This window comes from Colobus angolensis, unplaced genomic scaffold, assembly GCF_000951035.1.
Source record: "Colobus angolensis palliatus isolate OR3802 unplaced genomic scaffold, Cang.pa_1.0 Scaffold126, whole genome shotgun sequence".
Lineage (NCBI taxonomy): Eukaryota > Metazoa > Chordata > Mammalia > Primates > Cercopithecidae > Colobus > Colobus angolensis.
The window spans coordinates 6140117-6154059 of record NW_012113808.1 but is presented as its reverse complement, the minus strand read 5'-3'; the positions used below and the strand labels follow the sequence as shown (position 1 = coordinate 6154059).

The 13943-nt window shown below is 41.6% G+C and overlaps 2 protein-coding genes across 8 annotated transcripts in view; one reads left to right on the top strand and one right to left on the bottom strand.

The window, feature by feature from the left end:
• ALDH9A1 (aldehyde dehydrogenase 9 family, member A1) overlaps positions 1 to 7659 on the top strand; it is a 43594-nt gene extending 35935 nt beyond the window's left edge. For all 3 annotated transcript variants that reach the window (XM_011933366.1, XM_011933368.1, XM_011933367.1), the window contains exons 7-11: positions 231 to 419; positions 656 to 743; positions 2229 to 2370; positions 4768 to 4880; positions 6726 to 7659. In XM_011933366.1, the coding sequence (XP_011788756.1) occupies positions 231 to 419; positions 656 to 743; positions 2229 to 2370; positions 4768 to 4880; positions 6726 to 6820 (627 nt within the window). In that variant the 3' untranslated portion in view covers positions 6821 to 7659. The remainder of the gene's footprint in view (positions 1 to 230; positions 420 to 655; positions 744 to 2228; positions 2371 to 4767; positions 4881 to 6725) is intronic.
• A 422-nt stretch (positions 7660 to 8081) lies between these two features.
• Positions 8082 to 13943, bottom strand: part of MGST3 (microsomal glutathione S-transferase 3) — a 38944-nt gene continuing 33082 nt past the window's right edge. For 4 of the 5 annotated variants that reach the window (XM_011933362.1, XM_011933361.1, XM_011933360.1 and 1 more), the window contains one exon: positions 13310 to 13563. In XM_011933362.1, the coding sequence (XP_011788752.1) occupies positions 13427 to 13563 (137 nt within the window). In that variant the 3' untranslated portion in view covers positions 13310 to 13426. Of the gene's footprint in view, positions 8436 to 13309; positions 13564 to 13943 lie in introns of those variants that run through there. The other variant, XM_011933365.1, reaches the window with a different exon arrangement.

Here is a 13943-nt window from a genome sequence, read left to right as displayed (position 1 = left end):
AACTAACTTTTACCTCAAAGGGCAGATTTTGCTTGTGGAGTGGCATGTCCACAATTACGTGTGTGATCCTTCTTATTCAGTATGGAGACAATTTTTAGAAATGGAAATATCCTTTAAAAAAATGTATAGTGTCTCTTTTCAGTTTAAAGTTTTTAGATTGTGTTCCTTTTTCCTTTTCCCTTTTTTCTCCTTACACACATAGAAATTAATGTCTTGTGTTTGTCCTTTAGGTTTGCTGTAATGGCACAAGAGTATTTGTGCAGAAAGAAATTCTTGATAAATTTACGGAGGAAGTGGTAAAACAGACCCAAAGGATTAAAATTGGAGATCCCCTTCTGGAAGATACAAGGATGGGTCCACTCATCAACCGACCACACCTGGAGCGAGTCCTTGGGTTTGTTAAAGTGGCAAAGGAGCAGGTAAGAAATAATTGGCAGTAGGGTGGGGTTGGGGAAGATTATACTGCTCCTAAATCACTTGCTTTGTGCCCTTTTCATGTTAATATTCATTTGACTATTAGCATCCCTGGCTGTGTTCTGCTTTGTACCTGCACTGGGAAGACTAAGTACGAGTTTGTTTGGGATACAATTAACATTTCAGGAATGCATTTTGGGGTTGTATTTGTAATGCAAAATATTTTTTTCCTTTTCGGCAGGGTGCTAAAGTGTTATGTGGTGGAGATATATATGTACCTGAAGATCCCAAATTAAAGGATGGATATTACATGAGACCTTGTGTATTAAGTATGTCCTCTTTTTGTTTGCTTGTAGAGGATTTGAATTAAATACTGAATAGACAGAGATGAATATTTATAAAATATGTACATGGTATAAAGCAAAGGCTGGCAAATTATGTGGTCCTATTACCCAAGTTTAAGAAGTAGAACTACTCCATTATCTTCGAAGCCTTCTGTGTGCCCCTCTTTTAGGGCACCCATATGTATTAGTTTATCCAGGACCACAACTATTGTTCTGGAAGCAAGGAGCTCAAAATGTGAAAGTGCCTATTTGATTTAAAAAAATGAAGTAATAAATTTAATTCCTTGAGAAAATAAAGAATGTTTTTCATGTGACCCGTAGATCATTGTGTTAGACATTTTGCATTGCTATGAAGGAATATCTAAGACTGGGTAAGTAGAAGAGATGTTTATTTGGCTCATGGTTCTGCAGACTGTGCAGGAAGCATGGCACCATCATCTGCTCCTGGTGAGGTCTCAGGAAGCTTTCAGTCATGCTGGAAGGTGAAAGGGGAGCAGACAAGTCACATGGTGAGAGAAAGAGCAAGAGAGGCACCAGGCACTTTTAAACAGCCAGCTGTGTGTGAACTCACAGAGCGAGAATGCACTCATTACCATGGGAAGGACATCAAGCCGTTCATGAGGGATTTGCCCCTGTGACCCAAACACCTCCCACTAAGCCCCACCTCCCAACAGTGGGGATCATACTTCAGCATGAGATTCGGAGGGGAAAAGCATCCAAACTGTATCGGTCATCAAGAAAATAAAACCAGTTTGTCAGATAATATACTAATCTTTTTAGAAATTACATAATTTAATAATTTTTAGTACCTCCATTCAATCTTAAAAATCTAGTTTTGACAATCAAGGTGTATGTAGTCTCCCTACTCCCACCCATCTACTTCCCTCCTACTTCAGAGATAACTACTATTCTCAATGTTGTTTTATCATTCTATGCTTTTCGCTATCATTTTATAGTGTGTGTTAGTATCCCCTACAAAAATGTTCGTAGTTTTGTAGGCTTTAAACAATTATATATAGGTTGAACCATGTTGTATAATTCCTTACATCTTATTTGAAGATAAATTAAGCTGGTTTTTGCCCCTAAGGTTGATAGTGGTGTCAGTTTTTAACAACTTCATATTTGATACAGTGTATAACCTTTAACCCCCCCTAAAAAGAACCGCTGATATTTAAAAGCTGAAAACCTAATGTCCATTCCATGAATTAGGTTGCAGTTATTACATGAATATTTAATAAATAGGAAAAGCTTACAATACATTGTTAAATTAAAAATATTGGGGCCAGGTGCAATGGATCACTCCTGTAATCCCAGCACTTTGGGAGGCTGAGGCAGGAGGATCGCTTGAGCCCAGGAGTTTGAGGACAGACTGGGCAACACAGTGAAACCCCATCTTCAAAAGATTAGCTGGGGGTAGTGGTGCACACTGTGGTCCCAGCTACTCAGGAGGTTTTATTTTAATGTTTGCAGCTAATTGCAGAGATGACATGACCTGTGTGAAAGAAGAGATCTTTGGGCCTGTTATGTCCATTTTATCATTTGACACTGAAGCTGAGGTTCTAGAAAGAGCCAATGATACCACTTTTGGACTAGCAGCTGGCGTCTTTACCAGGTATATGGAGTGGGACACTGAGAGCAGTTTTGAAGGAGCGGGGGCTGCAGTATCTGCTTAGATATGTAATTGATGTTATTCTCTTACTTTAGTTTGCCCTCATAGGAGCCATCAGCACTTTCTATTTGCTTCAGGTTAAGTCAGAAGATATGAAAGCAGCATTTTGTAGTTTGCTGTAAATGGCCAGAGAACCTGCTATTGAGTTTTAAATTGAGCTTGTTTAATAAACACTTAAGATTCTGATCTGTGTAAAGCATTGGGTTAGATGTCTTTTGAAAACACACATGACAAGGAATTTAGAAACCTGTAAGTATATAAATTGTGTGCAGTATTCTTCAAAAACTAATTTTTAATGGCATTATAGTAGTTCCTAATTGGAATGCATTATAACTTATGTAGCCATTTCTTCTATGGTTGCATATTTAGGATGTTGTTTCCAGTTTTAAATATTACAGTAATGTGATCAATATCTTTGTGCATAAACTTACCCTCTACTGTAATGTAAAATGGCGCTGCCAATTTGGAAGGGTTCAGCAGTTCCTCAAAAAGTTAAACATAAAGTTACCATGTTACCCAGCAATTCACTACTAGATACACACCCAACAGAAATGAAAATATATGTCCACACAAAGGCCTGTACACATGTGTTCACAGCATGATTATTCATAACAGCCAAAAGGTGAAAACCACCCAAATGTTGTTTTCACTTTTTGTGAAAATGCTTTGGGAGTGCAATTTCTTTGAAACCAATCGCAGATTGCTTGGTTTTATACAAACTTTGATTTGTCTTTGGCAGTAGAAGGCAGTTTGCTAAAGCTGCTTTACACTTGGAATTATGCTGTTTCTTTGGTGATACATAAAGTTCCAATTTTTTTTTTTTTTTTTTAATAACTTTGTGGTCAGGAACTTGGGAAGAAAGCCCAAGTCTCACTTGAGGACCTGATGTAATTGCTTCCCTTTGAGCTTTGAAGAAAAGATTGAGGAGCTGCTCTTTTGATTTGGGGACTGAGCAGGTTAAGTGCTCTTACTTTGCCACCCTCATACAGACAAAGTCCAGTTACAAAGGCGGGTAACTCCAATGTGCTATTCTTTTTTTCTTACCAGCTTTACTGGGACAATGCACATACTGTACAATTCACCCACTTAAAGTGTACAATTCAGTATTTTTTAGTTTATTCATGGAATTGTGCAACCATCACCATAGTCTATGTTTAGGACACTTTCATCTCAAGAAGAAACCTTGTGCCCCTTAACAGTTGCTTTTCATTCCCACTCCCCACCCCCAGCCCTTGGCATGCACTAAACTACTTTCTTTCTCCATGGATTTGCCCATTCTGAATATTTTATATAAATGGTATCATACAGTATGTATTCTTTTGTGACTGGGTTCTTTCACTTAGCGTAATGTTTTCAAGGTTCATTTGTGTTGTGGCATTTATCAATACTTTATTCCCAAATAATATTCCGTGGTATGGATATGGACCACTTTTTGTCCATCCATTCATCTGTTACAGGCATTTGGGTGGTTTTCACTTTTTGGCTGTTACAAATAATCATGCTGTGAACACATGTGTACAGGCCTTTGTGTGGACATATATTTTCATTTCTGTTGGGTGTATATCTAGTAGTGAATTGCTGGGTAACATGGTAACTTTATGTTTAACTTTCTGAGGAACTGCTAAACTCTTCCAAATTGGCAGCGCCATTTTACATTCCTCCCAACGATGTATGAAGGTTCTAATTTTTCCACATCCTCACTGGCCCTTGTTATTGTCTGTCCTTCTGATTTTAGCCATCCTTGTGGGTGTGAAGTAGTATCTCATTGTGGTTTTTATTTGCATTTCTGTGGGTTTTCTTTTCACTTTCTTGATAGTCTTATTTGTAGCACAAAATTTTAAATTTTGACCAATTCCAATTCTGGTTTTTTTTGTCAGTTACTTTTGGTGTCATAATCTAAGAAATCTTTCCCTGACCCACAGTCATGAAGATTTATTCCTCTGTTTTCTTCAAAGAGTTTTATAGTTCTCAGTCTGACAGTTTTAGGTCTGTGATGCGTTTAAGTTAATTTTTGTGTATAGTGTAAGAAAGGGCTCCACCGTTATTTTTTGCATGTAGATATCCACTTGTTTCAGCACCATTTGTTGAAAAGACTGTTTTTCCCCTATTGAATTTTGGGCACCCTTGTTGCTGTTACTTATTTTAAAGATGCCTTGTGCTTGGGACTATAAAATCCAATCCATGTCTGTTTTGCCTGGATGATCAAAGATTTTACAACATTTTGAAGAAATGAGAATTTAGTAAGATTTGAGAACCCTAGAACTGGCAGTGTAACTTTTCCTGTTAAAATAGTAGACTAAGAAACTTTGAATAATGCACACATTCTTTTTTTCTTCATAGGGACATCCAACGGGCTCATAGAGTGGTAGCTGAGCTTCAGGCTGGAACGTGCTTCATTAACAACTATAATGTCAGCCCAGTGGAGTTGCCCTTTGGTGGATATAAGAAGTCAGGTGAGGAGCTGGGAGGTGTAAATGCAAACCAGGTCTCTAGAGATAGGTCGTAATGCAGACCTCACAAACCAGTATTCCTAAACCTGTCTGCAGATAAGAATCACCTGAGGAAATCAGGTTCCTGGTCCTTTCCCAGATCCACTGTGGCAGTCTCTGGGAATGGAAGTCAAGCATCTTGCCCTACCCAACACTCCCTAAATCTTTCCAGAGGGTTCTGACATATAGCCTGGCTTGTGAACTGCTGATAGATATCTCAGAAAGGTTTGTCTTGTGGGTAGAATACTTTTTCTGCACAGCCTGTGATTGCTGTAAGCATAAAATAAAATCATTCCCTTAGGGGTTCCGTATCAGGATGTCCATCATCACCCACTGTGGAGGTTTTAGATTCCATTTAGGTAAAGTGTCTCTAAAATAATATCTCAGTAACTTTGTTTCCTCTGTTATATCAAATTAAAATCTTTAAATTTATCATTAGGCAATCAATTATTATCGTTTTCATTACCCTCGATGGCATACGGGAGTGTATTTCCTTAGCCACTGCTCATTCATTTAGTTTATTCTGTGGTCAGACATATGTTACCACAACATACAAATTTATAAGTCTGGTATATCAGGAGAGGGTTTGAGGCATCAAGAGTATAGCCAGAACCTTTGGAGTTTGTTGCCTGTAAATATTCATTTGCATATTTCTCATGCTGTTCTTCTAGAGTGAAAATTGGTTTGGACTTTGTTGAGGCATCATTCTAAGAGTCTGACCTCTAGTTTCTGTGAGAAATATTTACAGCCATCACAGTGTTGGCAAATATATAAACCCTGATGAACACTGATGAGATGGTGGGTGTTAATTTGACAGTCTTATTTGTCCCTGTGGGGTACTCAGAGGAGTCATACACACAGGCACAAGTGCAGGTGGGAACCAAGGTGCCATCTTAACAACATGTAACATGTAACATTACATGTTAAGTTTCTGATAGTCCCTCAGTGCAGGGAATTATTTGTTTGGAATCAGCAGCTTAGGCCTTTGGAGGGCCTCCTAACTTTCCCTTTCCTTTGGACCAGACCACGCTATGTCGAATGAGAGAGCGAGAAAGATGACCAGATGTGCGGAGCAGCCCCTGGCCTAACAGGCCTGACCAGCTGTGTGCTTAGGGGATTTGGAAAGCAACAAAACACAGAGTGAGGTCTTCCCAGGACCTTTGTGTGTGATACCATTTGAATGGTGCTCCCTGGAAATGCACATATTTGGGACCTCAGCCTTGCCCTTAGAAGGCAGAGCCTGCCTAAGTCTAGCGCAGGGTGTACAGGCAGGGCCAAGGGTGGGATACTACCTTTTAGCACAGTAACCTCATCCACTAGTAGTTGGGCAGTGTCTTGGACTCTGAGTAATCAGAGGGACCTTCATTGCCCCCTCCCCAACATGAGTGGGTAGGTTAAGTTAGTAGGTTGCTCTTACAGGTGTATAAGAAATGGTGAATAAGCCTATTGTGTAGAGTTGTTTTAAATTAGCATCAGTTTTCAAGGGTGTCAGGTTGATTGTTGTAGAGATTGCCTTTAACACTTGATACAAAATCTGAGCATTTTTCAGACCTCAACCCAAAATAGTAGATACCTGAAATTAAGATTCATATTGGGAAGAAAGAAGACCTGTATATTTCCCTGTCCCCATCCCCAAAGGCCAATGGATCATTTTCCCCATGCCTAACTCCATTCATAGCTAATACGTGGATTGAGGACTTTATTCCAAAACATTTAGGTTCTATATTCTTCCTTAGCCCTTTGAAGATCATTGTGACTTTTCAGACTATTGTAGTGATGGCTCAACCTGACCGCTTCTCCTCCTTTCAGGATTTGGCAGAGAGAATGGCCGTGTGACAATTGAATATTATTCACAACTGAAGACTGTGTGTGTGGAGATGGGTGATGTGGAATCTGCTTTTTGAAAACCTGCAGTGAAACCTACTGACGTGGCCAGGCTGTGGAATGATGCGAATCAGCCCTGTTTACAGAGGCAGTACAACTGAATGTTATTTTAAATTCAGCATTTTGGCATTCAGGATAAGAGAATGGTTCATGTTACTCTTTTTCTCTCCATCAGCTTCATCACTGAAAATGTGCATTAAGTGCCTTGTAGATACTAATCAAGAAAGTTGTCATTCTCCTCAAAGTATATTTTTGTGAAATCTTTTAAGAGCCAGTAACATACTTCTAGAGAGCAGGAAACGGGACTGGGATAATACATCTTCCACACATTTGGCCCACTGACAATGTTAATTCTCTGGCATATTTCAAAGAACTTGTTCCTGGCTGATCCAAGTGCAGTGGTATTTACAACTAATTGATCACAACCAGTTTCTAGATTTCTTTGTTCCTTCTCCATTCCTACTGCTTCACTTGACTAGTCTTGAAAACAACAACAACAACAACAACAACAAAAACACCTTGTTCCTTTGTAGGTTCCTGGTAGAATCAATAGAGATGGTTTCAGCTCATTTACTTTCTTTTAAGCCATATCCCTTTGTCATTTCATTGAGAAAGCTGATAACCGGGATAGGGAGGGGATTAGATAATAGACGGGGTCAAATTCTGTGTGAATGTTAACTTGCCTAGTAAGCACTTTGTCCCTGTTCACTACTGCAGTAGAGGAAAGCTATCTCCCTATCTTGGGTCCTTGAACTACAGCCTGCTGTCTTACACCAGCAGAGCTACCCTTTAAATGTACAAATTATTTGTACGCTAATGTAATATGGTGAAATTAAAATAAATCACACTGCTAATTCTTTTGCTTTCGTGTTTTGAAACTAAACATGTCTTGAGGTTATAGGAGGACAGAGGATAGGGCTGATGTTAAAAGCACAAGGCAAGGGGATTTGATCTTTGCAGTAAGAACTAAAGGACAGGTTTGGTTGCAGTGATGAACTTTTTATGGTCCAGGTAAGCATTCAGGCTCCATGTGCATTCTCACCTGGATAAGCAGTGCCTGTCCCTGAAGAGTTGTCAGATCACTGTGGCTTTTCAGACTATTGCAGTCATGCCTCACTCTGCCCCCTTCTCTTCCTTTCAGGAGAAGAGTTTATAAATCTTAGCTAATTTAGTAGTCAGAGATAAGGGATGCTTGTTGTCACTGGGCCTGGATCTAGTTATGTATTATGATGAGCAAGTACTGTAGTTTTAGAGCATAAGAACAAACGAATCAGCCTTTCTTGGTGTTTCTTTGCACAGAGGATACATATGTGATACTGGACAAAGCCAATAGCATTATCTTACCCTGTGTCTGAGGGGATCCTGTGCACCTTAAGCAGTAGGAGCTGCCTGGAAGAAGATGAGTTTCTGATAGTCCCTCTAAAGCAAGCTTGTCCAATCTGCAGCCCACAGTCCATATGCAGCCCAGGACAGCTTTGAATGCAGCCAAACACAAATTTGTAAACTTTCTTAAAACATGAGGTTTTTTTTTTTCTTTTAGCTGATTGACTATCGTTAGTGTTAGTATATTTTAGGTATGGCCCAAGACAATTCTTCTTCCAGTGTGGCCCAGGGAAGCCAAATGATTAGACACCTCTGCAAGAGAAAACAGCCGGGGAAAGGGAAGCAATATTTAAGTACTCACTGTGTTCCTACTGCTACACTCCTTCTCATTTATTACTCACACTAAGCCTAAGAAAGGGATTATCCCTGATTTTCAAATGAAGAAACAGATTTGGAGACATCTTGGTCCCAGGCAAGTGTGATATTTTATGCCTCTATATAAAATTATGTATCTTTTCATCCATGGTTCCTGGCTTATAACTCCCTTGGTATGGTTTTTTGTTATAATGTTGGGGCACTTCAGGCCTCAGAAAACACAATGTCCCTCTCTGATCTTCTGTCCTCCTTTTCACCTGCCCAAGGCAGGCTCCAATCTTCCACCACTTTTCTGATTCTGGGTCCTAACACTCCCATTTCAGAAGGGGTCCTGCCTGCTGCCCTGCAGGAAAAAATGCCATACAGAGAAGCCAGGAATCTGAAGACAGGCCTTGCTGGGTTTCCCCACTGAGCCTCCTTTGTATTAGATCATACCCCTTTAGTCCAGTCACATTTCTACATGGTGTCCGTGTTTCAGTCATGCCTCTCTAATGAAGTCTAAGAGGCCCAAGAGGACAGGCTTCAGGGAGCGTCTGGAGAGCTGAACATGTGGGGGCTTACAGGAAGGTGAATAAGAACACGTGCATGTGCCAGGAAGGTGGTGCACCCCAACTCCACGGGAACAGAGGCTCCTGTGCTTGGGAGCCTTCCAGACCTGGCTGTATGTATCCCTTCATTTAGTTGTTTATTTGTGTCCTTTAAAATACATTTTATTTTTCCAGAAACAGGGTCTCACTCCATCACCCGGGGTCTCGCTCTGTCACGTCACTGAACGAAAGTACAGTGGTGTGATCATAGCTTACTGCAGCCTCGACCTTCCTGGGCTCAAGTGAACCTCCCACCTCTCAGCCCCCCCAGTAGCTGGGACTACAGGTGTGTGCCACCAGGCCTAGCTAATTTTTCTATTTTCTGTAGAGAAAGGGTTTCACCATGTTGCCCAAGCTGGTCTTGAACTCCTGGGCTCAAGTGATCCTCCAAGCTTGGCCTCTCAAAGCACTGGGATTACAGGCATGAGCCACTGCACCTGGCCTAGGATATTCTTTGTAATAAACTAGTAAATGCATTTCTGAGTTCTGTGAGCCACTGTAGCAAGTCAATCGAACCTCAACTTGAAGCCAGTCAGTCGAGTTCCAGAAGCTTAGACTTGCAGCTGCTTGGAGTCAGGGGCAGTCTTGGACGGAGCCCTCAACCTGTGGGATCTGATGCTATCTCCAGATAGATAGTGAGAATTGAATGGGAGGATGCCCAGCTGGTGTCCACTGCAGAACTGATTTGCCTGCTTGGTGTGTGAACAGAAAACTCCAACATTTGGTCACAGAAGGCTTCTGTGTTGATTGTTGTATGAGAGCAGAGGAAAAACCGTTTGTCTTCCACATCAACAAGTCTGTAAGTTGGCAACCTCAAGCCAGGTGTGAGTCTCCAATTCCTGTGCTTTCTGCTACCCTCTCTGTTACCTAGAACTGAACCCAGTATATTAGTTTCCTATGCTTGCTATAACAAATTACCACCAACTTAGCAGCTTAAAACAACACAAATTTCTTATCTTGCAGTTCTGGAAGTCAGAAATCCCAAAATGGTTTCACATGGCCAAAACCAAGAAGTTGTCAGGGCCACACTCCTTCAAGAGGCCGTAGGAGAGAATCCTTTTCCAGCTTCTAGAGCGGCATTCCTTGCATTCCTTGGCTCGTGTCCCCTTCCTCTTAGATGCCAGCAGCTTAGCATCTTCAGAATCTCTCCCTGCCCCTGCTGCCTTCTTCCCTGTGTAGTCAAACTTCCCTTTGCCTCCCTCTTAGAAGAACACTTAAAGGACATTTAGGGCCCACGCCTATAATCTCAGCAGTTTGGGAGGCCAAGTTGGGAGAATTGCTTGAGGCTAGGAGTTTGAGACCAGCCTGGGCAACATAGTAAGACCCCCATCTCTACAAATAAAAAATTTTAAAAAAAGGAGTGTGGCAGCCCAAATGTGTAGTCACAGCTATGTGGGAGGCTGAGGCAGGAGGAACACTTGAGCCCAGGAGTTTGAGTTGCAGTGAGCTAGGATCATGCCCCACTGCACTCAGCTTGGGCAACAGGGTGAGACCCTGTCTCCAAAAACAGAAATGAAGACTCTCATTTCCCTCCTCAGACCTGTGAATCGGAATCTGTATTTTAACAAGATCCTCAGGTGACTCATAAGCACAAGAGTCTGCCAAGTACTGCTTTTAGAGCAATGGTTCTCCACTTTCACTGCACATTAGAATTGCCCAGTGAGAGCTTTGAAAATACCAAGATTCTCATTTAATTGATCTGGGCATCTGGAATTTTTTTTTTTTTTTGAGGTGGAGTTTCAGTCCTTTCGCTCTTGTTGCCCAGGCTGGAGTGCAACGGCACGATCGCGGCTCACTGCAACCTCCGCCTCCTGGATTCAAGCAATTTTCCTGTCTCAGCTTCCCGACAGCTGGGATTACAGGCATGCGCCACCATACCTGGCTAATTTTGTATTTTTAGTAGAGACAGGGTTTTTCTAAGTTGGTCAGGCTGGTCTCAAACTCCCGACCTCAGGTGATCCACCTGCCTCGGCCTCCCAAAGTGCTGAGATTACAGGCATGAGCCACCACGCCTGGCCTGGATTTTTAAAAGGCACCCAGATGAGCTTAACAGGTAGCCAAGGTTGAAAACTGCTGCTTTAAGAGCTGTGCTATCCAAGTATAGTAGCCTTAGCCATATGTATCTACTTAAATTTAAATTAAAAATTCAACTCATCAGTTGCTGTAGCCACACTGAGCTCAGCCACACATGGGTAGGGGTTACACTTTATTGGACAGTGCCGACAGAGTATTTCCATCATGTCAGAAGGTTCTGTTGGACAGTGCTATTTAAGAGGAAAGGAACTGAGAGGCTACTCAGTTTTTTATTAAGTTAGGAGAGCATCTTTGCAGGCGAGTGTTACTAGGGATGAAATAGAAAGCTGGGCAAACTCTGTGGGTCCTTAGAACGTAAAGAAGATAACCTGGTTGCTGACTTTTGCTGAACGAGCTACACCAGCAGGTGGCTCTCGTGCTTCCTACCACAATTTGCGTGGCTACAAGACCCCTGGTAGGCACTGTGCATGCATTACCGTTTGATCCTCACGAACTTTATGTGATAAGTATTTTCATTATCTCCAACTTACAGCTGTGTAAGCTGAGGCTTAGGGAGGCTAATAAGCTTGCCCAAGGGCACACAGGCACCTGAAGGTGGGAATACTTAAGGTTCACTATGGCTCAATTAGGCATTTATAGGCTGGTATGGCTGTCTGATTTTCATCTAGCAAAACTCAGAACGTGTTTCCCTTATACAAATAAATGGACTGTTGGGAATGTACACTGCCAATAGATTAGTAGTTAATGGTAGAAATACTTATGCCAAGTTTTTCTCCACAAGACAAGGGACTAGCTTGTAAGAGTTATTCTCCAAGCAGTCTTTACCAACTGGATTCTGCCAAGCCCTAGGGTTCCCTGGAAGTGCAGTGAGTGGGGAAGTAGGGCACTGAAAGGCAGAGCTCTTAGTTCTGCACTTCAACCACAGCGCCCTTTATGTACTGAGCTTCCTTACAAAACTGCATCTGAGTCCAATGTGCAACAGCAAAACGACAAACTGGGATCACATTACAGACGCCACTGCACTCCAGCCTGGGTGACAGAGCGAGACTGTCTCAAAAAAAAAAAAAAGTTCAGAGCATGTTTAAGGTCACTAGGCTAAGCTATGATGTTCGGTAGGTTAGGTGTATTAAATGCAATTTCAACTTAACAATATTTGCAACGTGTGTTGGGTTTCTCAGGATGTAGCCCCATCATAAGTCGATGCATGGATTTTAGAGTCAGGACTGGGTTCAAATACTGTCTCTCATCCTCACAGGCTATTGAGCATTTGAAAAAGCGCTAGTGCAACTGAAGAACTCTTTTATTTACATTTTATCAATGTAAATTTAGAGGGCCACATGTGGCCAATTGGGCAGCGCAGGTCTAGACACTATATTTCCTATTAAGGTAGTTTATCGCCACATCAGTGTTTTGGAGTAACTATCTTATTCTGCCAACTTGGCAGTGTTCTCTAAACCAGCTGAAATCTTCTAAGTCTTCCTCATTTGCACCTAGGCAGTCAGATCTTTATTTCTAAATGTAGAAAGTTACATTCATCTCTGTTAAGTTTCATCTTAGTCTACTGCTTTAGTTTTTAAGCAACAGAAACAATCTTTAATAGAAACTTAATTTGTATTTATTTGAGACAGGGTCTTGCTCTGTCACCCATGCTGAAGTGCAGCAGTGTGTTCATAACTCACTGTAGCCTTGACATCCTGGGCTCAAGTGATCCTCCCACCTTAGTCTCCCAAGTAGCTGGGTCTACAGACGTGTGCCATCATGCCTGGCTAACTGTTGTATTTTTTTTTTTTTGTAGAGCTGGGGTTTTGCCATGTTGCCCAGGCTGATCTTCACCTTTTGGGCTCAAGCGTTCCTTTGGCCTCCGCCTCCTTTCAAAGTGCTGGGATTGCAGGATTGAGCCACTGTCACAGCTGAGATTTTTTAAAAAAGATCTTTACTGTTATCCTGAGTATCTGTAGCAAGTGATAATAGCATATCCTGGAGCTAAAATATTTTTAATTTTTCACCACTGTGGCATGACTATACATACATCACCACAATCAGACTTTTCCTCAACCTCACATACTACAGAAACATCTGCTGGAAGGCTGAGGACAGGGCGCACTACTTGTGGCTCCTCTCTCATCTAGTAGAACTAGCTTCTGATTTCAGATACAGACTCAAACAGAAATGAGTGGTAAGAGTCAGGAGTTTTAGGTATGAGGCTGACGCCAGGTAAGTTTTTATTATATTTAGAAAAAAAAATGTAACTGGAAATAAAGGTAAGTCATTTAAAATGAATGAGAGTTTTTAAACCCCTAAAATTCTTTAATGGCAGCATTTGGATCCACTGCCCAAGCCACTTTTAACCCAACCAAGATGCTGGAAAGCAGAGCACACGGTTGTGCCCACCAAGCCCAGGAGGGCGATGGACCCCAGGGCTCCTCGACTACGCTTGCTGGGTTCTGAAAAAGAAGAAAGAACAAGTTACCAGGAGTGCTCCAGAATTACGATGCTTTCAACATTCGCAAGTCATTCTGTCATGGCATCTGAGGTTGTCCATTAGACAAACTGGCTTTAGGAGGTTAACTAACTCTTTAGCCTGAAGCTGTTGGCAAGTCAGATACCACATGCCAAGCAATGTGCCACAGTAGTATTGCCTGGATCTTAGAAAATTATGGGATAATAATTACAGCAACTTTGCTCCAGGACCTTTGGAAGGAGTTCCCTCTGTTTCAAAGAAATACGGCCAAAAATGGCTTTTCCTCCTCCTTACTCAGATATAGCAGGTATAGTAATGGTGAGGCTCTGGAGTTGAACTGCATGGATTTGATTCCTAGTTTAC